The sequence below is a fragment of the Gadus morhua genome, chromosome 9 (assembly GCF_902167405.1).
Source record: "Gadus morhua chromosome 9, gadMor3.0, whole genome shotgun sequence".
In the NCBI taxonomy this organism is placed as follows: Eukaryota; Metazoa; Chordata; class Actinopteri; order Gadiformes; family Gadidae; genus Gadus; species Gadus morhua.
This window is the reverse complement of record NC_044056.1, coordinates 22,390,528-22,414,047: the sequence shown is the minus strand read 5'-3', so window position 1 is coordinate 22,414,047 and position 23,520 is coordinate 22,390,528. Positions and strand designations below refer to the sequence as shown.

At 43.1% G+C, this 23,520-nt stretch overlaps 3 protein-coding genes across 6 annotated transcripts; all 3 read right to left on the bottom strand.

Moving 5' to 3' along the window:
• Positions 1-288: 288 nt before the first annotated feature.
• On the bottom strand, positions 289-7,523 carry morf4l1 (mortality factor 4 like 1). Its single transcript, XM_030366794.1, has 12 exons — positions 7,374-7,523; positions 6,409-6,455; positions 6,236-6,303; positions 6,052-6,138; positions 5,422-5,499; positions 5,243-5,268; positions 4,883-4,974; positions 4,551-4,652; positions 2,955-3,043; positions 2,080-2,252; positions 1,139-1,223; positions 289-783 (listed from the first exon to the last, which is right to left on the bottom strand). Exons 1-12 carry the CDS (start codon positions 7,411-7,413, stop codon positions 699-701), a joined length of 972 nt encoding a protein of 323 aa, XP_030222654.1. The 5' UTR covers positions 7,414-7,523; the 3' UTR covers positions 289-698.
• A 2,750-nt stretch (positions 7,524-10,273) lies between these two features.
• Positions 10,274-16,938, bottom strand: pias1b (protein inhibitor of activated STAT, 1b). Its single transcript, XM_030366764.1, has 14 exons — positions 16,858-16,938; positions 15,636-16,068; positions 14,715-14,799; positions 14,424-14,471; positions 13,473-13,563; positions 13,224-13,358; positions 12,988-13,093; positions 12,618-12,691; positions 11,809-11,969; positions 11,528-11,661; positions 11,245-11,419; positions 10,984-11,123; positions 10,816-10,853; positions 10,274-10,682 (listed from the first exon to the last, which is right to left on the bottom strand). Exons 1-14 carry the CDS (start codon positions 16,900-16,902, stop codon positions 10,341-10,343), a joined length of 2,007 nt encoding a protein of 668 aa, XP_030222624.1. The 5' UTR covers positions 16,903-16,938; the 3' UTR covers positions 10,274-10,340.
• Positions 16,939-17,476: 538 nt separating this feature from the next.
• skor1b (SKI family transcriptional corepressor 1b) lies at positions 17,477-23,446 on the bottom strand. 4 transcript variants are annotated; one of them, XR_003977986.1, is made up of 8 exons: positions 23,183-23,446; positions 20,985-22,751; positions 20,693-20,789; positions 20,516-20,608; positions 20,356-20,423; positions 19,593-19,667; positions 18,905-18,979; positions 17,477-18,230 (listed from the first exon to the last, which is right to left on the bottom strand). XR_003977986.1 is itself a non-coding variant. In XM_030366755.1 (8 exons), exons 2-8 carry the CDS (start codon positions 22,734-22,736, stop codon positions 18,133-18,135), a joined length of 2,250 nt encoding a protein of 749 aa, XP_030222615.1. In that variant the 5' UTR covers positions 22,737-22,751; positions 23,183-23,445; the 3' UTR covers positions 17,477-18,132. The 4 variants fall into 4 exon arrangements, 2 of the variants coding, with proteins under 2 accessions (XP_030222615.1, XP_030222616.1); XR_003977987.1 differs by having other exon boundaries at positions 17,477-18,227; XM_030366755.1 differs by having other exon boundaries at positions 20,364-20,423; positions 23,183-23,445.
• Between the last annotated feature and the right edge of the window lie 74 nt (positions 23,447-23,520).

The window sequence follows — 23,520 nt, the reverse complement described above, 5'->3', positions numbered from 1 at the left end:
GCTCCGCAACATAAATCTTCCGAGGCCATTAAGCAAAAGGCTTTGAGGTTGAATACAGCCCCAGGATGAACTCCTTTCTTCCAAACATACTTCTTAAACCAGCCTCTCTCCGTGTTGTAAATGCACGCGTGGTTTGGGCATGCATTATAAAAAATGCCCATTATCGATAGCAATTTGGGTCAGTGGTGAGACTTTCAAGGATTCAAAGCCATTTCCTGTATGCTAATTGCCTTTGATAACATGAGCAAATGTGCCCCAATTCAGGAAATTACATTTGGAAACATAAAATGTACAAGAAAAGAACTTTTATTATAAAACGACAACAGCAAACATGACAATTTTAGCAAACATTAGAAACAAGACCAAATGAAAAACAGACAAAACAAAGTGATTTTCTTTTCAAAAGATCTGGGTAAAAACCAGGAAATACAGGCGTCATAAAAACAACAAACAACAAAGGTACTCAAAAACATACCAATGTGGGAATAGCAATTCTGTGCAGCTTTCCAAATCACAGTTAATGATTTCTCTCTCACTGGATTGGCCTTAGATCTTGAAATGTTCTCCTTCTATTCCTCTTCCAATCACAACTCAATTTCCGAGACCAAATACAAATGGTTCCCCTCGAGTGAAATCCTCCATTCAGATAGGCCAAAAAGTCCTCTGGTAACCACGACGACGCCATGACTCCACTGACCCTACACTGCCTTGCGGTGGTACTCGGGCGGGGCCACCTCGTAGTCGCTGGCGTTGAACAGCGAAGCCGAGTTCTTTACAAGGTACCTGGAACAGAGCGCAGGGAAAGGATTTAGCACATTTACATTTAGTGCATTAAGCAGACGCTTTTCCAAAGTGACTTACACCAAGTACATTTGTCAGAAGAAGGAGAAATTATATTTGATCGCTGTTGGAATAGTAAGGATGTTCATAGAAACAAGAGGCAAGCACTTACATTTGCTAGGTTAACCCATTCCCCTTATATAACAAAGAAAGCTAGGGTAGGATGATGCACAGCGAAGTACTCTATTTTAGTGCCAGGATGTACGACACACAATAAGTGCGTACATTAAGTGCCAGGACGTTGCATGCTAGTAACATGGAGAGAGTACGAGAGCATGGTTTGTGAACCAGGACTTACTTGAGGAAGTCCTGAAGGTAGCTGAGCAGCAGAGCAAGGCTCTTCTCGTCTAGGGGTGTGTACGCCAGCATCGCTCCGATTCTCACTGTTCACAACCACAAAGAGAGACGTCAACACTTGATTTGGATAAACGTTTAGTGGCACTGTCATGCCAAATTTGTACCGGCTGCCAAATTTGTACCAGGCGCGTCATCCATACGTAATCCATTCCAAACCTGCCTGGCAACAGATGATCGCGTCGTCCGTTGCCTGGCAACGGACGATCGCGTCGAATGTCATGAAAGGTTCACGAACATTCGCGAACCTTCAAGCTCGTTCATTCGCACTTGTCCGTTATCTGAATTGTGCTATTTCGTCCTTGACCTGCTTTAAACAGTTTACTTGCTACATTTGATTAAAAAATTAAATTCAATGCAAATATAAAGTAAAAACAAGTGTTATCTAGCGATCCGTTTTCTGTATTATGTTATTTCGTCTTTGGCAACATGAGCGCGAATGTTTTTTGAAACCCGCTTTAAACACTCAGTTTACTAGCTAAATGTGATTAAACAATTAAATACAATACAAATATAAAGTAAAAACAAGTGTTATCTAGCGATCCGTTATCTGTATTATGTTATTTCGTCTTTGGCAACATGAGCGCAAATGTTTTTTGAAACCTGCCCGGCAACGAACAACCCTTACGTAATCAGTTGTCCGTTGCCTGGCAACGGACAACTGTTGACGTGCCCGGTACAAATTTGGCACCCGGTACAAATTTGGCATGACAGCACCCAGTGAGGCATCCTACATTCATTTTACAGTCATTTTTCAATATGGCTGCCACCTCTAAATGTGTCACGGTTGGAAGGTGTGTTTGTTGGGGTCTCTGGATCATTTTGGCCTCCCTGTGTTTGACAGTTGAAAAAAAAAAAGTGAGGAGGTGGGTGCATAGTGCGTACCGAAGAGTCTGAGTAGGTGGGGAGCCCCGTAGATCTGGGACATGGAGATATCGGGGTGGTTGGCCAGGATGTCTGCATACTGCGGCCGCTCAAATTTGTACAGCAGCTGCGTGCCCAGCATCACGTTGAAATACTCTCGGATACCAGCCACCACTTCGTTAACCGCAAATTCCCTGGGCAGAGGAAAGGCACATTATTCATCAGCATGCAGGAACTTCTACTTAGGATTTCTCCACCTCCTAAACTCGATAGATAGAGATCGGAATGTGTAACGCATGCAGGGTAGTGCTTCAATAAAAATCACTGCCCTAACCTAAAGATATAATGGTGTTAACCATTACATGGGACTGAATACAAGATCACAGCATTCCTAAAAGGGAGGGAACTAAGACAATACATAAAGGCCTTTCAAACCCAAAGTGTTAACAACGACATTTTTAATATTTCCGGGCTGTGCCAAGGGCTGACCCAGAGAAGGGTGGAGATGGACCAATCAGAGCAAGAGTTCCCATAATGGAAGCCATATTCAAAAACAGTAACAAAGACATAGATATCATGCGTGTAATTTTCTGAAGGCCAACATTCATGGGAAGAAAAGGTGACCAGGTCATGATCATGACACAAAGGGATTTTATGTCAACTTAATTTGTAAAGCACCTTTAAAAAAAAAAAAAAAAAGATTTGTAGTATTTTTAGCCATGCACACAAGGCAGAAAGACAATTACAAGAGGACTTGGGTGAGGGGAGCGAGGGCAGCAATCAAAACGGAAATGATATTAAACACAATCTAGTATAATATGTGATAGCACAGATGTCTATATTCCATAAAAACTATGAAGAAAAGATAAAGGTAAAACAATAAATGGCATTTGTACTTGCTGTCAGAGTTTCCTCTTGATTTTTTGTAGTTTGCATAATCTTCAAGAACTGCTTCCACATTCTTTTTGGCAGGCAAATGAAAAAGCTGAAAGGCAAAGAAGAAGCAAGATGAGAATAGATGAGATAAAGGGCAAGTTTAACAGATTTGTTGTGAGAATGAAAACTAAGAAAAATATATGAATGGCATCCATTAACCTCTTCATTGGGCTAGGTAAACAGAGTATATCTCCACAACTACAAGGGCTATAATATGTGATTTCTGTTGAAGGAGGAGAACACCTTTGAGATTGTTGTGCAAGTGATCCCTGAATCAATGTCAATATAGCTAGAACACAGCATAAATTAAGATTTCATTTCAGCCTGAGAGAATGTGATGTTTCAGAGCGAATAGCACCCAGTGCATTATCAGTTGGTATGACTCGATCATTTGGTCCAAGTCTCGAGCAAGTCCCGATTACATTTTGCTTTGGCAAGTCAAGTCACAGGTCATTAAGTAGAGTCTGTAGTTAAGGCAAGTCAATCATCTTGTTTCCCAACCCAAAGATACTGCAGTATTACATTATAAAAGTCTAGTAAAGAGAACGTACTAGTACCATCCCACAATATATCTAACCTGTTCACACAAATTCTATTAGCATTATAAATTATTGATATTCGGTTAAACAAATGTTAACGAAAAAGAAAAGTTCACTTTATAAAGCTTATTTTGGCATAATTTATTCTCAGCCAAAAAAATATTCAGAAAAAATGAAATACTGAAAGCAAGACTACAACGTAATCAAACTGCAAATAAATAACATTAGCTTATTTATTAGAGCACTGTTCAAAACCATCTGATCCCTTTGGCTGGGGACAAAACTGGGTATCTTTATCAAGATGTTGAGACATTTTGAATTCATATTCCAGGCAACAAACCAGGTATTTTGACCCAAAAGATGATAATTTTCAAACCCTAACCAAGTATCTTTTGTGCCTTAACCTAACCACTTCTTAACCACAGTCACAACATTAACAATCTTTCAAGGCGAACCAATGCATCATGAACGATTAACAGTGAAGAGAATTAGATTCAACGTGTCTGTGGTTTGCAAAAACAGAACTTCACAATAACAATGTTTTCTTTTGGTGATTGGGTGGATTTGTGTTCTGAACTGAACCATAGTCCATCAGGTAGCATCGGTAGGAGCCTGATCATCAATCATGACCATTCCATAGCGACGAGCTTGACCGAAAGGGTATTCATTCAATCATGACAATGCTGTTCCCATTGTGCGCTCGCAAATGGAGTTACATTATAGAGACACTTGTCATGTGTGCATTGACAACATAATTTTTTTAAATATTTATATGTAATGTTTAAACCCAAACATAAAATAAACACAGACAAGTCAATTGAGTCATCGTGTCTCAAGTCAAGTCACAAGAGTAAACGCCTCACTACGTCATTGCATTTGGGGTGAAGGGGGCGTGGCCAATACACGGGCGGACCAGATACAGGCACTTTCAGGAAGATGCGGTTAAAATCCTCATTTTGCGTATACAAACCATATGAACTAAATACAATAAAATCCCAAGAGACATCCAGGACTGACCTGCTTCTGTCGCGTGATCAGGTCCCAGTCGTCCACAAGCCAGGGTTTCAACTCCTCTGGGATCTTAACCTTCACCTCCACTCGGTTTATAAATGTCTCCTCCTGCAGAAACACGAACATATTCAAGCAACGCTCCCTGACATACAACCTCATTCAAGTGTGAGATTGGCACAACTTTGGGACATTATATGGTGGATAAAATCAGAACCACACAAAGTAAATAATGATCGTGTTGGATTATTTTTGTCCCCTTTTCAAATTCAAGCATCCAAATTAAACGTGAGACAAACTTGACGATGAACATGCAGTTGGACCACCGATTGTGTACGTACACTTTCGACGGTTGGATCCACACGGGCCCTCTTCTTCCTGGGTGGGTGGGCCTGGTCTCCCCCAGAACTCGTGCCTTCTCCGGCCCCTGGGGCTGGTGGGATTCAAACCAGAAAGTTACTTTTACTAAATCCTTATGGTAGTCAGTACTGGTACATTCAACTATGCCATCTACAGTCATGTTAACATATGTCGTTCAGGTCCAGTGCAATATAATTGCAATTAATTATTATTAATATGCACTGTTAATTACACTACCGCTATGTTTATGCATTTGGTTTTAAAAAGACAATTCTTCCATAATGCAATCTTGACTCTTAAATAATAATGATGATGGTGAATAACAAAAAAAACATATTTACGCTTCAGTTTGTTCTTTTTGGTTTTCCTAAAGGGGAAAAAACAAAAATAGCTCAGTGATACACAGATTTACAAAAACAACATGCAGAAGCTGAATTTGCTTTGCAGTGACGCGTGCGTGTGAGAAGAAGGATACATTGAAGGCAGAAGAGGTAAACACACGAGAGACTTGAACACTTACACATCGTTTTTCTGCACGGCTGCAGGAATCTTCTTATTCGGTGCTACACCCCTCATCCTCCCTTCTACATAATGGTCTCTTCAAAAGACAACAAGTTAAGGTATTAATGACACATCATATACAGGCAGAATATATTGATCTAAAATTACCATCATAAATATATCGATGCATATTTGATTATAGTGAAGGTCCATGTACTGAACTTCGTTAATCATATGCTAATTTATGCTTGTGAAACCCTTTCCAAAAACTATGAAGAGATAACCTAAGAATGGTCAATTCACAAATCAGCATTAGTCTGGAAGCGCTCTTTTAATTTTGAATTTCCATGGGGTGTTATCATAGGGTTCCACAAAAAAAAGCCCCTGGACGCAATTGGGTAGACCTACAACCAATCACAGCAGCCCAACGTGTGACATAGCAGCGGCAACAACGATAGGCGCTTCTCTGTTCATAATCGAATCAAACAGGCCCCATATTAGATGAAGGGTGGTGAATGGGAAGGCCCGGAACAGGTCTATTGTAATCTGTCTGAACGGGAGGGGGGTCGGACGCATATGCCAGAGAAAATCAAACTTAAGCCTTCAGATTTGTTAACTAAATTAGCAATGAAATAAGAGAAAAACTTACTGATTTGCCCTCTGAAGCTCTTTCTGTTTTTGAAGGTTGCTGTCAACATACTTCAGCACTCGACTTTCAGGAACCCATTCGTCCCAACTGTAAAAAACGTCCAGACAATAAAAATAATAGCTAGACCGACTATGCAACATTGAGCTTGCATCAAAGAAATTTCAAAATCTCAGTGAGAACTTACTTCTTATTCCATCCACTGTAATGAATAAAATATTTTATTTGCTTTTCCTTGACGTTTATTTTAACACACTGCAAAGAGAAGTGAGAACAGGTGTTTATATTGACTTAAATCAAACAGAATAACAGATTTGGTGCGTATAAATGAAAATAATTAGACACCCCACTGTAGCCTACCTTAGCTTCGTAAAGCAATGGCCCATGGAAACAGAGAACTCTTTCACCTAAACACAGATGATCAAAAGGTTAATGTAGCAACAACAGGCATTAAACAACATGATCATAACCGACAACGTGCTGCCAAAGGGAGCGATGCACAATGGTACCCAGAGCACAGTGGGTACCAACAACCCACCCTTCCATAACGTTAGATGCTACAGTCAAATTAACTGAAATGTGCAAGTGAGAACTTGGTGACGATCTGTAAAGCCCACCTGCTGCTGGGTCATCCGCCAACTATCCCAGAGGATCCACTACACACACACACCATCACCATTGAAATAATGAAGCTATAACGTTATAAGGGGCGTATATATAATATGTATACTGTGTATATATATATATGGGCGGCATGTGGATCAGGAGGTAGAGTGGGTTGGCTGGTAACCGGAAGGTTGCTGGTTCGACATTCAGCGCCTCCTAGCTGTCGATGTGTCCCTGAGCAAGACACCTCACCCTAATTGATCTCGAAGAGCTGGCTGTCGCCTTGCACTGTTGAAACCACCATTGTGTTTGAATGGGTGCATGAATGGGTGAATGTGTAAAGCGATTTGAGTGTCCGCTGGTTAGAAAAGCTCTGTATAAATGCAGTCCATTTAGTTTTACCATAAGGGTAGAGCATAGGGCCTGGGTGCTGCTGGGAGCTAGCGGATAGCCTGCATGCTAGAAGATCACGGAACTACATGTGATCTCCCCGAGTTTTTAAAACCAGGGCAACCAGTGACATCGTTACGAAACATTCCGTTTGTGTATAATCGCTGTGAAGAACCTATCGCCATGCGTTTTGTAGAGAAAAAACCCGACACCCGTTTAGCTTCTGGGCGGCGGGAGGACCCCCATCACCGAGGGGGCCGAGGCATGCGACCCTCCGCTGTTGCTGTGATTCACCGGACCATTAAACCCTTGAGTGTCCGGATAATTACCTTCTTGAAATTTAGGTTTAGGGTCCTGTTTCGGCGCCATTCACAGATTAAACGAGCAAAATAGCGGAAAAATCAAATCCAGGCATCGCCAGCTCCTGTTCTAGTCAGTAACGACGCCGCGCTAATACGTCACGCCCATCGATGACGCTTAAGCAGTGCGACGGGACAGGTTGAAAACAAAGCTCTGGTGCAGTACTCAGATGGGCCACAGTATAGGCCCGTCCCTATACATCAGCTGTAATGTCCAATACATGATTGTATAATAATTTGTATACTATGTATACTATGGTCATGTTTCCTTTAAAATATGGTATTGAGGTACATAAAACTACAATCCCTATCTGAATCATGTTGACACCCCTGAAAATGTTTCACACTATGTGTTTCATAAACTGGGTAGGCCTACTGATAGCAATGCCCTAGTTTCAGAATGTGCAAATGTTATTTCACTTCCCTTTTGGAAGATGTTTGGCTTCATATTATACTGACACGAGTTTAATCCCCAAAATGTATAGCTACAGATCGTACAACTAGTGGTCTCTCTCTCGTCTCTATCAATGAAACCATCTTGAATCTTCGCACCTAATAAATATCTACTGTATTCACGCAGGTACTGTATTCACTGTTCTTAAAGTATTTATACTTTTATGCGGTACTTAATCACTCACTGTTCATAAGTATAGATAAATAAATAAAGATAGCAATAAATAGGAGCTACTGTATTCTACTTGAAGTAATGAAATTACAGCGGGAAATAAAATGTCAAGTGGTGCACATCTTAAAGCAACTACAAATGTGTTTTTATATATTTGTTTAATTCTTACAAATATCAAACAGCACAGTTGAACTTTGAAGCAGGTCAAAATGATCAAAGCCTCCATCGTATAACTGACATCTTTGATAGTAAAACAGACAGAAAACAGAACGGAAAAATGTACAATGCATGTCAAGCAACAATATTTTTTTAAATAGCATTAATTATGTAATTACAAAAGAAATATCATACAATGACAGCAATGCGTATCCACAAATCAAACAAAATGCAAAAAAATATATATGATAATAAATAATCCTAACTGTATGACGAGGGCCAGATTTTATCTTCTGGGCATAAATGTACTGTGATACACTTATGAAGAAAGCATTCACATTTAACTTTATTCTTTATTTTTAGGTTATTGCAGACACTGAACAAAAGGTAGGCTATTCCTTTCACATCCACTCAAAGTAAGAGCAGAGGTGAAAGTAGAGATTTCAGGCGATTCCAAAGGACCAAATCTGCAACACATGCAAAGCCAAAACAATGCATCAAGTCTTAAATGCATGTAATGCGCATGTTCTAAGAATGACATGTCACTCAAAGCAAGTGTGGTGGATATTAAATAATGCATTCAGGAGGACTAGAAGGTGGAGAATTAGGACCATCGTTAGGCCAACAACAATTAATAGGATTCAAAGTCTGATCAAATATCCTCCCACTGTAACTAGCGTTTCAGAGCACTAATTTGCTACCGTGACATTTTAAGCATAAATACAACTCAAGTGGATTAACTCAGATGAACACAATGGTCCAAAAGGTTTTTGGCCACGTGTTTTTGCACATCCCAACAAAAGAGAGGCTGGGTTATTCTGTTATGCATCATTCTACAGCGTAAATCCCAATTCTGTAAGAATATGATGTTTCCATGGAAAAATTCACAGCCGTATGACTCGACAGAAAGCAGCGCAAACAAAGTGAGCTTAAAATATTATGTTGAGGAGATATGAAACAGTAGGACCTTTAGCGGTTTTAGTGGCTACAACTCCTGGGACATAGGGAATGCTTATTAGACAGCATACAACCAACATAACTTACATCATAAATAATTCCGTAAAAATAATAAACCACAGCATGAATGTCTGCAGGAAAAATGTGATGGTAGTACAAATGAGTTTGACAGAGGTTAAGTAAGAAGGACACATTCTGCATTACACATTCTGCATCACACATTCTGTTTGGCAGGGAACTGCCACCTGCGAATGTGTACCAATGCCCATTTTCTCTTCAATCTAAATAGCATGTCCATAAAGTGTCCCCACATAAGGTTCCTCACACTTCGTCTTATATAGAAATAATGCCATTGACATGAGATATTGAAATAAAACCGTAAAAACCAGGTACAAAAGGTACAATATAATCAAAAGACCACATGAAGAGGTGTGTAAAAGTGTTCGGTATTCACAGAAAAATATCAATCGAAGTAACTTACTTACTTGACAGGATTTGTCCTAGGTTTTATATACATATAAGTCAAGTTGAAAATAGATTTCCTCTCTGTACATAGCAGTTTTTTTTTCTCCCACTGACATCCTCTTCCTCTATTTACAAACAAACTCCCCTCTGTCATTGGCGTCCGGGTCTGCGTGTGTGTGTGTGTCCGGGTCCATTTGTGTGTGTGTGTTGGTGCCCGGGTATGCGTGCGTGTCCAGGTCCGTGTGTTTGTCCGGGTCCGTGTGCGTTTGTCCGGGTATGTTTGTCCAGGTCCGTATGTATGAGTCCGGGTTTGTGTGGGTGTTTCCAGCCCTGTGGGTGCGTTCAGCCCTGTGTGTGTGTTTCCGAGACGTGTGTTTATCCGGGCCTGGGGTCCGGTCCCCCGCGCGCGAGCGTGTGTGTGTGCCATGTGTGCGTGTCCCGTGTGTGTCTCGTGTGTGCGTGTCCCGTGTGTGCGAGTCCCGTGTGTGTGTGTCCCATGTGTGCGCATGTGTGTGTGTGTGTGTGTGTGTGTGTGTGTGTGTCCAGGTCTGTGTGTGTGTGTCCAGGTCTGTGTGTGTCCATGTCCAGGTCTGTGTGTGTGTGCGTCCAGGTCTGTGTGTGTGTGTGTGTGTGTGTGTCCAGGTCTGTGTGTGTGTCCGGATCTGTGTGTGTATCCGGTCCCCTGTGTGTGTCCGGGTCCACATGTGTGTGTGTGTGTCTGGTCGCCTGCGGCTCTAGTCCAGGGAGATAACGTCAGATATGGAGCCGTACATCGCCGCCGCCGCCGCTTCCGCCGACGACCTCGACATGCCCGAGATGGAGTGGTTGTCGCGGTCGCGGTCCCTCTCCCGGTCTTTGTCGCGCTCCCGCAGGCTGCCGGAGGACACCAGGCTACTGGTGCTGCCGCTGTTGCTGCCCCCGTTGGTGGCGGCCAGCGTGCTGCTGCCCGGCGTGGAGGGCTGCTCCAGGAACATCTGCGACGAGCCGTAGGGCAGGAAGCGGTTGAGCAGCAGGTCGTGGTCCTCCGAGGTGGAGGCGGACGCCGCCGCCGCCGCCGCCATCACCATGTTGTAATGCTGGGGGCGGAGAGAACAGGGAGGGAGACCCGGCGGAGACGTCAACACATAGGTATAGAGACGCTGGGACCGAGACGGGCTCGGACACGGTGTGTGGTCGATTAGAACGGGATTGTAAAGGGAGGACATGTACCTGATTGTCGCCTTGTAGAAAGGAGAAGAAATTTAAATCTGTAACGATCATAAAAAAAACATTGGTTGATATTCTTTGGAAGGAGAGATCATCAGTCTCGGTAGCTTGGAGATCATTTTTGCAATGCAAATCAACGTGCTTGTAATCTGAGCCATCTGAGAAACATACCTGGCAGGTCACTGGGTGTGTGGTAGTAATGGCGGTAGTCTTGAATGAGAGGTGGAGGAGGTGGAATGTAGCTGGTCTCCACAGGGGGCATGCTGGGAGCTCGGCTCACAGGGGACGCCTGGGAGTGGAGGTTCAACACTCTGGAGAAAAGGGGTGAAAGAAACGGCTTAATTGGACGGTGGGGACGCGCCGCAGGACGGAGGGGAAAGCGTTGGAAGGTGCCCTCAGAGAGCAGCGCTCCCTGCCGCTGGAGGGACTCACCCCTTGGTCGCGGGAGGAGACTGGGGCGACAGCGAGGGACAGGGCCTCTTGGGAGGGGGCTCGTCGTCCAGCTCCTCCTCTGAGGAGCTGTCCAGCGTCAGGTCGATCACGTCTACCTTTTTGTTGTCGTGGTTGGAACCGTGTTTCTGATCCGAGCTGTCGGTTCGAGCCGAATCTAAAGAGAGGGGAAGAGGGACACAAGGATCTCAGACAAACAAAGCAACAACAGAGCAACAACAGTGCATCAGTGTTTGGCGGTCGGTACACATGCAGACATTCTTACCCGAGTCGACCCCGTTGTAGGAGCCAGACACCTCCTGGACCTCCTTCTTTGACCTCATAGGGGCCCAGTTCCCATCTTCAACAAACTGAATCTCATCAGAGTCTGAGCAGCTATTCAGGATCTCCATGAAAAGCCTATGGAAAACAGAGTTGGTTGATTGAACCAGTCAAGCTCTAGTCTTATTGAACCAATTACAGCTTTCTAGGTGTCATGAGTTTCCCAACAACCACTGGTTATGCAGTGACACGAGAGTTTGTGGACGGGTGGGTGCCATGGCTCACCCGTCTATTATTAGGTGCTCGTAGGGGGCCTTCTTGTCACAAACCGGACACACCCAGGTGGGCTTCTTCTCATTCATTTGGATGTACAGCGTAGCGTCGAAGCACTGCAGGTGTGAGCACGTCAACGCTCTGCATGGGATGGTCAGCCTCATCTTCCCTAGCTAAAGGTAAGAAACACACGTATTTAGAGACACTCTTTGGTCGATCTTCAGGACAAAGCCACTGTGGATTAGAGCTGGTCAATAAATCCAGAGCAGTAGCCTTGCATTATACCTAAGTATTTGCATCTTGGATAGTTATTACATTTACATTTAGGGCATTTAGCAGACGCTTTTATCCAAAGCGACTAACATCGGTTGAAACACCGAGGGCAGAGTCAACCATGCAAGGCGACAGCCAGCTCATCAGGAGCAGTTAGGGTTAACTGTGTCTTGCCCAGGGACACATCAACACTCAGAAAGGAGGGGCTAGTGATCGAACTAGCAACCTTTCGGTTGCAAGACAGCTGCTCTACCTCCTGAGCTAAGCCCACCCCCAAACTTCAGACAGTGAGTTTAGACATTCCATACTTTAGATAGTGATTCTTAGCGTTCATTGACTTCTTTGCTGAAGAGAAATCTTCTTTGGTTCAAACCATGTAAAGAACTGAAGCACTGCCTAACCATATGCTGCAAGCCCTTTAGCTTGAGCCTCGAATCAAAGTTGAATAAGCAGAGATTTGTATAACTACTCAGTCACTCGGACGCTACCTGTTACGAGCAACAAACTATCTAAGAGCTAGGATTTAAACCAGGTGAAAAGGGATTTACTGGACAGAGGAGCGACACTCGTAGACTGGTTGTGGCGATTTCACTCTCGGGATCAGCGGTTAACTTTTCTTTTACTATGAGAGAAAACAGAATAAAGCGTTTGACAGATTAGTCTATGTGAGAGGAACATTGTTTATACCACAATGAATCACCCGACCAACAAACAAATGGGATACAGAGTGGGGAAACAGGCTTTAAAAGATAAAAAAAAAAAAGTTTCGGTAAAACGGTGTTACAAATATATTTCCATTTGGAGCATCATGGGTCAGGCAGAAAAAGTGAAACTCTTCAGCTCCTCTACTAGTTTATAACATGATAGTTATTGTTGTTAATGTAGAAACGTGATGTTGCGACTGCGGCCCCCACATACTTAGAGCCCTGGAGTGGTCAGGGTTCCTGATTCCTTTGGCCCGTAGTCTTTGCAATAACACAGTGGACGTCTGCTGCCGGACCAAATACACAGCCATGGAGAAACTCTGAGGAGGAGACGCAGAGAGGACCACAAGGCATCAGCTGGGGCGCTACAACTCTCATGTTACTCACACACAAACACACACGCCGTGGTGCAGTTGTCTGGATGAGAGCTTTCACTTTGTGTCAACTTACCCGGCCAATTTCCGAGGTCCATGAGACCACGATGGTGTTGGGGACCGTGGTGGACAGCCTCACCAGAGAGGTGATGTTTATGGGCCTACTGGGCCTTTTTGGTTCCACTCCATTTTTGGTTGGAGGGAGATATCCCTGCAGTAAACAAAGAATAAATACATTAATCAGTCAGTCAGTCATTGCCTATGACTGACTGGTGGTACAATGGACGAGGTGCATGCTCAGTGGTGGTCGACGGTAAACACTCACCGGCAGGGTGCAGGGCTTTCCGTTCACCTTCACACAAAGGTTGGGAGGGAAATGGTCCTCCTGGGGACAGCTCGTCTCTGATAAACAAAAACTGGGAGGGAAGGAGGCAATATTTGGTTATCAAGTGCTTTTCATCTTCCATGTTTGTGATGATATCTGATGTCGCATATAACCCAGCTATCATTATCCTCGATCAAGCCAAGACTTATTTTCTGGTACAGGATATTTTAAACGATAATAAGGAGCACCGGATCATTTGGAAGCCTTGATGCTTTGAAAACTGTATTTACCACATGGTTCAACAATTTAGCAGTCGACCACTGACACCCTATTGTTGTCATTTTGCCTGTGACCACCTTTGTTTGGGATAGTGTCGGGTAGTTTGAGTGATCCTCTAGATGCAGTGTGATATACTGTTACAAAAATAAATGCATGATGCAAGTCCCCGAAACATTAACATAGAAGATGGTCAAGTCCTGTAGGTGTTGACCCAAACCACCACCTTCGGACCATTGAAAGGCGCCGTGTCAATCCAATGGATTGTTATTATCATCATCTTTGGATAGATGTACCAAACATTAAGTACTGGATTGTATTGAGCCGATCAAAATAAGCCGCTGTGACCTCCGTTATCTATATAATTATCTTCAAGAAGCTCAGGCTTCTGTTTGTTTGTTTAGTATTATTTTGCTATCAGATACCTTTTATTGCTCAAACAATCAACACACTAGGGTGTTGGCTACTGAGACAAATGTTTAGCAATAAAAATACATTCTGCATAGCTACGCTTATATGTTATCTATGGAGATCGTTTTTTAACAATGTCAGAGAGGCTGAGTTGTGCGTAATCATGTTTTGATATGCCTGTATTTCAAGGTCTTTTTGAAGACATTGAAGCAGATTAAACTTAAATACCCCTCTACCCCCCCAGGAAAACACTCTGTGGCTTACCGTAACTGGACCTGAACCGCAAAATCACATTTGGTACCAGAGATGTCCCTAAAGAAGTGAAATATGAGTTAGACGATTTGTTAACATAAATTGCTAACATACAAGCATTATTGCATATAATAGCCTTATTTGATTTTGAATAGGCATATTCCTGGCGTGAAACAATTGCGTTGGGCAAACACCATGACATAAATATAAATGAATGAATAAATGTTTGCTCAATGGAGGTTGGTTTGAATGACATGCAGGTCTGTGTGCAGTACTCCCTCAGTGAGCTCCTTTCACACTTACATGGAGCTGCTGATTTGTTGCACTTGCTGCGGTGTCAGTGCAAACGCGTAACATGTTTCCTGGAATCGTTGACTGTTGTCAGAGGCTACAAATTCATTATAAAAACAAAAGAAAACCATGTCAACAGAAGGCACACACTTGTCTAGTTGCTGGCATGACGACATAGCCAACCAGATATATACATTCATACTTGAAATTGAACACTCAAACTGAATCGTTCTTGCCCTGATCGAAAAAACCCATTTGCCTTAATAACTTGGGTAAATGTAACCTACGTTATTAAAATTATTCTTAAGTATCCAAGGCAATAGTGTATACACTTCTGCCTTGGATACATGTAAAGCTTTGATTTTAGCATAGACTATTAACTGATAACAACCAAACTGATAATTATGATCATGTTAAATGTGGATATTATTATTCTCAAGTGAGTTTAACCATCAAGATAATATCATCTGAAGATTCAATGTTGCAAGGCTTTAAACCGAAACAAATAAATTGGGAATGGGGATAGTGCATGACTGAGTTCACCTATATTGTCTGAAAATATCCCATACAAAGATCCACCACCAAATAACAAACAAACATGTCATATATATAAAAATAGCTACTTAGTTTTCTGCTTTGGTGACACACCACATGTTAGATGTCTCTAAAAGAAAGAAAACGTATTATGTCAATCATTATGTTCTAATGAACCCCGACTAATACTGTTAGAGCAAAAGGTATTGGTTCGTAATGGATCTTGGCAATTACATATGATTCAATGCTGGCAAAGTACCATTGAAACACTAACTGTTATACTATCAGCTACGGCATTGGTTTGCCCCCAAGCCCAATCCGGAGATCTGTGGTTTCAGTTCTCTTTGCGTGTCCCATACCCATACCCTAATTCACTGCTAAGCAGAGCCGTGGACTTACACAGGCTGGTTGGCTTGATGAGCTCGTCTAGCATGTCGTAGAAGGGCAGTCTCTGGAGCTTAACGTCAGGGTGTACCGGGTGCAGAGCCGACGGCAGGTGAGCCAGGCCCAGCTCGTGCTTGGGCCCCAGTAGGGAGACGGGGAGCAGGGGAGACGGAGCACCGTGGCTGTCAAACCCCAACTGAGTGAGGCCAGTCGGTAGGCTGGTAGAGGAGTGGACAGTGGGCAGGGCGAGGTCCAGTGGCGATACCATTTTGGTGGGGAAGCGCCGCCTATAGAGCTCCTTGATTTTCATCTGCACTGCGGGGCTGCAGCCGGCTTTGAGGAGGTGAATGGCTTTGGTCAAGAGTTCGTGTTTTCGCCCGTGTTTATTCCGTCCTGCGTATCCCAACAACACCTGGAGCTCTGAAACTCGTAGGCTCATTACCATTTGCTGGTGGAAAGAAAAATTGTTTTACTAATTGGGAAATTAGAGTTTGTCTCTCAAAGAAAGCTGATTTAAACACATTTGAATTAAACATACCAAGATCCTGACTAGATTGATTGATTGGCCACGAGTTCATAGAGAATTTTAGAATTACAGTTATACATTTAAAGCAACAGTTAAGAGTTCGAACTAGTGGGAAAACAAGTGAAGACTGAATGAATCAGCCAGCCATCACTTCAATAACACACAGAGTGGAGCAGTGGTGTTATGACCAAAATATAACCATCAATGTCCATCTCCCATCAATGAGCGGAGATGATACACATTTGATTCGAATTCGATATCGTATGAACACATAAAACAGGATATATGCAATCCGTAGTCATTTGCCAGATTGATAGTAGTGATCCATCTCCAGAAAATAGACAGAGCCCATTTTAGCATATATGGCGTTGCAGCTAGCGAAGCCTTCAATCGACTGAAAAAGACCGCAATGGTAATCCATAATTTACACATTAAAGCACGTATAACATAACATATAATATACAAACACACAACACGCAGGTGATAGATTAAATCGAAAGGCTGCCTGACGTTATAGGAGTAACAATAACAAAGCTAACGCTTGCTAGCCTGCAAGCTAATTGTTATTCCTAAATCAAATTCACATCTTATTTGTCTGCTTGCTGTATAATAAAACATACATCATCGAGGGGATGGCTTAAGTGAGAGGTAATAGAGGCTTTAATATAGGAATAATCTATAAATCAAATATAATGTTTGGATTCGCTATACCTTCAGTTCCGCACTTTCCGCCATCTTGTTACATTGGGTGCGCATGCGCAATATTCACCCTCCAGGGACGAAGAGAGGAGCATGGAGAGGACATAGGCAGTGTTGCCAGATTGGGACAGATTTGTCAACAGATCTGGCAACACTGGCTGCAGCGCGGTGCAGCCAAGTGTTTCCAGATTGGGCGTGAAATCTGGCCAAATCTGGCAACGCTTGACAGAGGGCGCAGTGCTCGCTTCATCCACTAGATGTCGCCGTCTTGCTGCAAAGGAACTATCCCTCCATATAATTGAGACGTTTCAGCATTTAATTGTAGTTACCTATGGGATGGCGTTCACATATTGACTTTGCCCATTTATGTCTATATTGTTTTATTTAGGCCCACTCTTTAATTTATTTTATTTAATAAAGACATCAAGCAGACATTAGGCAGTTTTACCTATTACCCAATGACTCACTATCATGTCACAATAACATCATACCTACACATATCGATATCTATAATATATCAATATAAATAATTGCAATAAACAAGTGAACAAAATGCAAACCTAATAATAAAGTAAATAATTAATATTGAAAGAGCTTGAGGTAGTCAGGTAAAGGACTTTAAAGCACGCAGTAACATATAGATTTGTTTTATTAAAATCAAAATTTCATTAGTTGTCAAAACATATCTATACGAACCAAAGGGCTACTTTAGGAAGAATCAGTTGGTGATCATCGCAATTAGCAGATCATTTAGACAATTTGGTGTTTACAATATAAGAGCAAACCCTTTTTCGCGCGTTGTAAAAATGTATGTTCATCACATATGTACGCTTATTTACAAACGTAGGTTATCATTATTTTCATCACTCGTTTAAAGTGCATAACATTCAAAATATGTGTATTATAAAGATGAAAAGGACAACAAAAGTAAGAGGAGAATTCACAATACTTGATAGGCTCTACATTCTATACCTCTATAATAATAATAATAATAATCATCATCATCATCATCATGACTGGTTACATATAATGTCATTGCACTTTGCCTCAAAATAAATATAATCAACAAATGGTATATTAAATTACAACAAAATAATACCTCATGAAGGGGAAGATTCTGACCGATACATTACACAATCCAATATGCTCCAATCAGTTACAACACAAACAGTCACAACAGAGGGCTTCTGTCAAGCTTGTTTTCCCTCCCAATGTTTCTTGATTTTTTCAACACAGAATGTAGGTCCATTGTTTCAATATTTTCTATTTGGTGTTCTACTGCCGGGTTCACGGGGGCAACAGGGGTGATTTGAAGGAACATGTACCCGCGCAGTGACGTGGAGTTAACATCTTGCAGGAGAAATGATGTAATGCGTCGTGAGCTTCTAGGAAGAAAGGGATAATGGCATAAATTAATGAATTAATTAATCTATGTGCCTGTCTTTGCCTGTGTTTGTGCGTGTGCGTGTGTGCGTGCGTGTGTGCGTATTGTGTGCGTGCGTGCGTGCGTGCGTGCGTGTGTGTGTGTGTGTGTGTGTGTGTGTGTGTGTTGTGTGGTTGTGTGCGTGCGTGCGTGCGTGCGTGTGTGCGTGTGTGCGTGTGTGCGTGTGTGCGTGTGTGTGTGTGTGTGTGTGTGTGTGTGTGTAATGCGAGTGCTAAGAGGAGAATGGGGAAGGCAATTCTTCATTCGAAAAAACAATACGGAAAACGTAGTTAAAAATATTTAAAATATTTTCGGTTGTACAATTTCAACAACATATTGAAATAAGAGCATGTCAAAGAATGTAGGCCAATCAATGAAAACAGAATTAATGACATGTATGCTGATGTATCTTTTATAATAGGCCTATTAGATTAATATAAGATATCTGAATTGTTCTTAGACTATCATAAGTATTTATTTCTCGGTCCATTTTATATTTAAGATGAAGCAGATTGTTGCCGGTTTTTTTAATGTAGTCTATCATCAAGGAGGTTGGACAATAGGCAAATAGCGAAACCTAAAAATAATAAAAATGCAAGTAGGCCTATTGTCAACCAGTTCAATTATTTTTCTCACCTCTGACGATATGCAGCTGTTGCACCATCTCCTCTCTGTAGGATAGCTCCCTTTTCATCTGATCTTGGAAATTATCTGATTCATAAAGAGAAGAGATATATTTGTAATGGACAACGTGCAGGCAAGCTGGCATACAACTTTGTATGAATGTGTAGGGTCCAAGAAGTGGACCCAACCCAATGCCATAGTCAAATATTCCTACTATATATATATATATGGTCACGGCTAATTATAATGACCATAACTTATGGTTATTAAGTTATGGTTGTTATAACTATAATTTATGCTTTTATGTATATATAAATATATTTATTTATTTATATATAGCTTTTGAATAGACTTTACAAAGTGCTTTTACAGACAATACAACATTTATAAAACATTTATCCAATCCCTTGCACAGAGCGTTTTATATCAGTTTAGACTGCAATTTGTAAAATGTCATATTAAAGCTATTTTGGGAATGATCAACGATATCTTAACGTTAATAGGTGTGCATTTCACAAACGCGTACCAAACTTCTGAATTAAAAAAACATTTAGAGCGAGATGAAATATAAAGCTGGGCCCTTTTACTGAACTCCTCTGCTTTCCGTGGCACATCATTATGATTATAATTTGTACCGTTAGGAATGTACCAGCGGGAGAAAACATTAAATAATTTGTGTAATAAGAGGAAACCATCATACCTTTAAGATGTTGAAACTCCCGCTCAAGCTTCTTCCTCAGCTCAACTTGCTCCATAAGTTGTTTCTGAAGTTCTTCTGCAGGAACAGACAAGGTTAACAAATATTGGTCTGGTTGCGCAATTTTTTATGTTGTAAAGTGCTTTTGTCGGTTTGGCAATAAAACAATTGTAGGCCTAGACCATTATCAGAAATTGGTGTGATTGTGAACCAAGGCAGATTTCGACACAATCATTCTGCGCTTATGATGTATATTTTGTGGTCCTTTGCTTATTTTAAAAAAATGACTGAAACGGGAATCTGATCTGTTAGGCTTACTCTAACATAACTTCAAGCATAACGTTTGCGGTGGGGTTTGATTTGGTATAATGTGATAATTAATCTTCATAAGGAGAATAATTGAAGGTATCAAATGAGAGTTGCGACATGGGACAAAATATACCAAAGATAATTCTCCTTAATGTTACTGTCGGTCACTGTCCAAAATAGGTTCATTATAATGTGTAGGCCTAGGGCCATCATCAATAATATAAGGCCTATTCATATAATATGATATAATATATAATAATGTACAATTATTATTATTAATATCATATCTTTTCTAATCACTATTATTATTACAATTATTATCATGATAATAATTATTTTCAATATGATCATTAGCCTATTATCATCCGCAGCTATGGCTGCTGGGTTCATATAGACATCTTCTTCTGACTGACCTGACTGATATAATAACTAATATGTGTAATAAAGGCTAACCTACCGTCTTACCTTTTGCCTGTGTTTCCTGGTCCTTCTGTGCGGAGGGAGCCCTGGCGGTGGCCTCTTTCCCTGGAAACCACCACATAGGAAACGAGTTAGATCTAAACCAGTTATGCCTTATTCAATCGAGGCTTGTGATTCATCACCTTGATGGGACTCACCCTCGTCTGATTCCTCGCTGGTTGGTTCACTGAAGGACTTGGATTCCACCTCCTCCACGGTGGAAGATGGCTCTTCTTTACTGGAGCCTTCGTCTGATGGAGAGAATAAAGCGGTGTTACTTCTTCCTATTCGCCTTGTGTTTGGTAGACGTTGTTCCATGAGGCCAAAGGACTGACCGTTTGATGTGAGAAGTCCTCTCTGATAGCTGGCAGGTCTGAAGTGATACGGGCTGTTTCCTTGTAGGCCTACCTCCTCCCTCTCCGGAGTATAAACCTTAACGCACAAAACAGTTATTCAAGCTCCACAAATAAAAATTAAAATTAAATAATTGTGTCGTTTATGGAGAATGAGTGGTTATACAATCACAGACTTTAAAAAAAAAAAAAAAAAGCCTGAACCTCAAACTCTAACCATAAAATAAAATAAAAATAGTGAAAAAATGAAATGAGACAAACGTTTCCAACTCACCTCGGCGTAAGATGTGGCTACGTGGTTCTCTGGTAACGGTTTGCTCTGGACATCTTTCTCCGACGACTGCGCTACGTGTCCACTCATCCTCTGGGTGTCCCCGCGGGGGGCCGCTTTGGGCTCCGCGTCGCTCGTCAGGAGGCCGTGCGCCAGGCCGTGCGCCAGGCCGTGCGCCAGGCTCTGGCCGGGCAGGGCGCGCAGACACAGGGAGGACGCCCCCCGCGAGTCTTCGTCCTCCGGTGACTTATTATTCGTCTCGACGTCCACGTCTGGCTCGCCGTCGCTGTCGACGCAGGGAGACGCGGACCGGTAGCTGGAGCTCTCGCTAAGAAAATCTGGCGACAGGTATCCCTTACGCGAACTGTTATAGCCTCCCCTCGTTCCGTAGAGTTTCGCAATGCTTTCAGGGTCTTTGATGACGGGTCTGAACGCAGAGACATAGTTGATCTTCCTCGGCACCAGGGTCATCCCGTCCATGGTGCGCGCCTCGTCTCCGGACTTGTCCTCGTCGTTACGCGCGGACTGCGTGCTGGAGCACCGCTCGCTGTCGATCAGGCTGTCCTTCGACGTGTTGGTGCTTCGGTCACTGTGCTCGGATAAGTCCATGTCACTGGGTCTAGGGGGGCACACAAGTTCTGAGGGCGGTTTGTGTGGTGACTGGTGGTAAGGCGGCAAGGGGAGGCTCCCCGCGGTGGGCCAGAACATGGGGAAGGGATGGTAGGCGCTCTCCTTGGTGCCGGGCCAAAGGACGCCTGATAGGTTGTGCTTGGCCTGCTCTCCCAGTAGGCTGTCCTCTTTCTTTTGACACAGGCCGAAGGCTGGGAATCCATACGGGTGTGGGAAGATGGGTGGCGGGATCTTCTGAAGCATCCCGAAGCCCTTACTGGGCACCGGGATCACGGGGTAGCTGCGCGCGGTGGTTATGTTCATGCCGCCCCGGGTGTCATCGGAGCGTAGGATCTTTGGAGGGATCTCGGGTGAGCTCGAAGAAAGACGCGGTCCGTGGGATTTTAGCGACGAACCGGGTTCTGGGCCAGACATGGGCAGGGTTCTTTTGCGGCTGCCCCCGTTAAACATGGCCTTAACGTCTTCCCACGCATGGGCAACCTCGTCTGCGGAATTCTTGTCGGTTAATTTGAGGTGTCGCCTCCAGGAGTTGAAGTTGGCCGCGTCGGGTTGCGTGTACTTTGACTCGGGCGTGCGGTGCGAATGGAAAATGAATTTGTTTGGGGAGAAATACATATTGCAATACGAACACTTGATGCACTTGGCTCTGGAGCTGTTGTACCTCGCCGGGATGAAGCTTCCCCGGCTGCCCCACGCGCACTCGTGGGACACGTCGAACGCAAAATTCTCGGGTAGTTTGGGGGGCGAGTGAGCCCCTAAAAAGGACTTGCAGAGTCTCTCGGCCTCGCGCTTGGTGATCATCCCGCAGCGCCGGGAGGAGATGGGCATGGCCCCAGCGCGCCGCAGGATCTCCAGCTGGACCGGGGTGCACTGCACGCAGGTGATGCCCAGGGCCACGCGGCGGTTGTGGATCTCGTTGTAGCTGTAGTTTTTCAACAGCGTGTTGGAGATCTGCGCCAGACACAGTCTCTCCTGGCCGTCGATCACCAGCGACACGATGGGTATTCCGTACAGCACCGTCTCGCTGACCTGGTTGGGCTTGAGGTGGTTGGAGCTAGGGTAGGACAGCTCCTGTTTGGATGAGGGCGAGGAGCTGGAGTCTCTTCCCGCAGGTATTGACTCCATCCTTTGACCCCTTGGCTGAAAATATATAGAGTTTTAGAGGCTATCAACTTTTGAGTTTAATGTGGAATCGTCGCCCCTCGCGGGCCTATGTCGGCAAATTGAGCATATGCCAAGAAACAGACAGGAAGGCCGACGAAATGTGTTATTTCTTTGCTCCGATGCTTATTTAAAATGAGCAATTGTTTCTGAAAGACACTCAACATTAATTAATCACTTAAATGGAATGCTATTTTCATTGTAGGTTTCAAAGCTAGTGTTACACATAGCCTACAATAGCCCACTGTATTTACTTTTTTATTATAAAAAAATAACCACTACATAATGGCTTCAGGATGCAGCAGTATTCGCGGAATTATTTATAGACTACTTGATAAACTGTAAGAACAAATCCTGGCTGCAAAACTTCAGGATGGCAGCGAATATTACATTAGTATATCCGAACTCACCTTTACTGTGAGAAGAAACGTCCCCGGTCCTGCAGCATAAAATAACGCCGTCAGGTTATAAGGAAATCCAGTTTGGATAGTGAGAGCAAACGTGCGGTTTGCAGCACCGATCCAACGCTATGAGCCCTCCTGGCTGCCTGGTCAACCCTCCTATCCCTGCTGCTGGAGCGCTGTGTGTGTGCGGGAAGCTGGTTGTGGGGAGGTTAGTGTCCACCTGGCAGACAGGCACGGCCCCTTTACGACGTTGAGCGAGCTTTCTAAAGCAATCAAGTGACAGCCGAAGTACAACAAGGCACTCCCACTCCCACTCCCCCTCACACTCACACAGCAAGACGCAC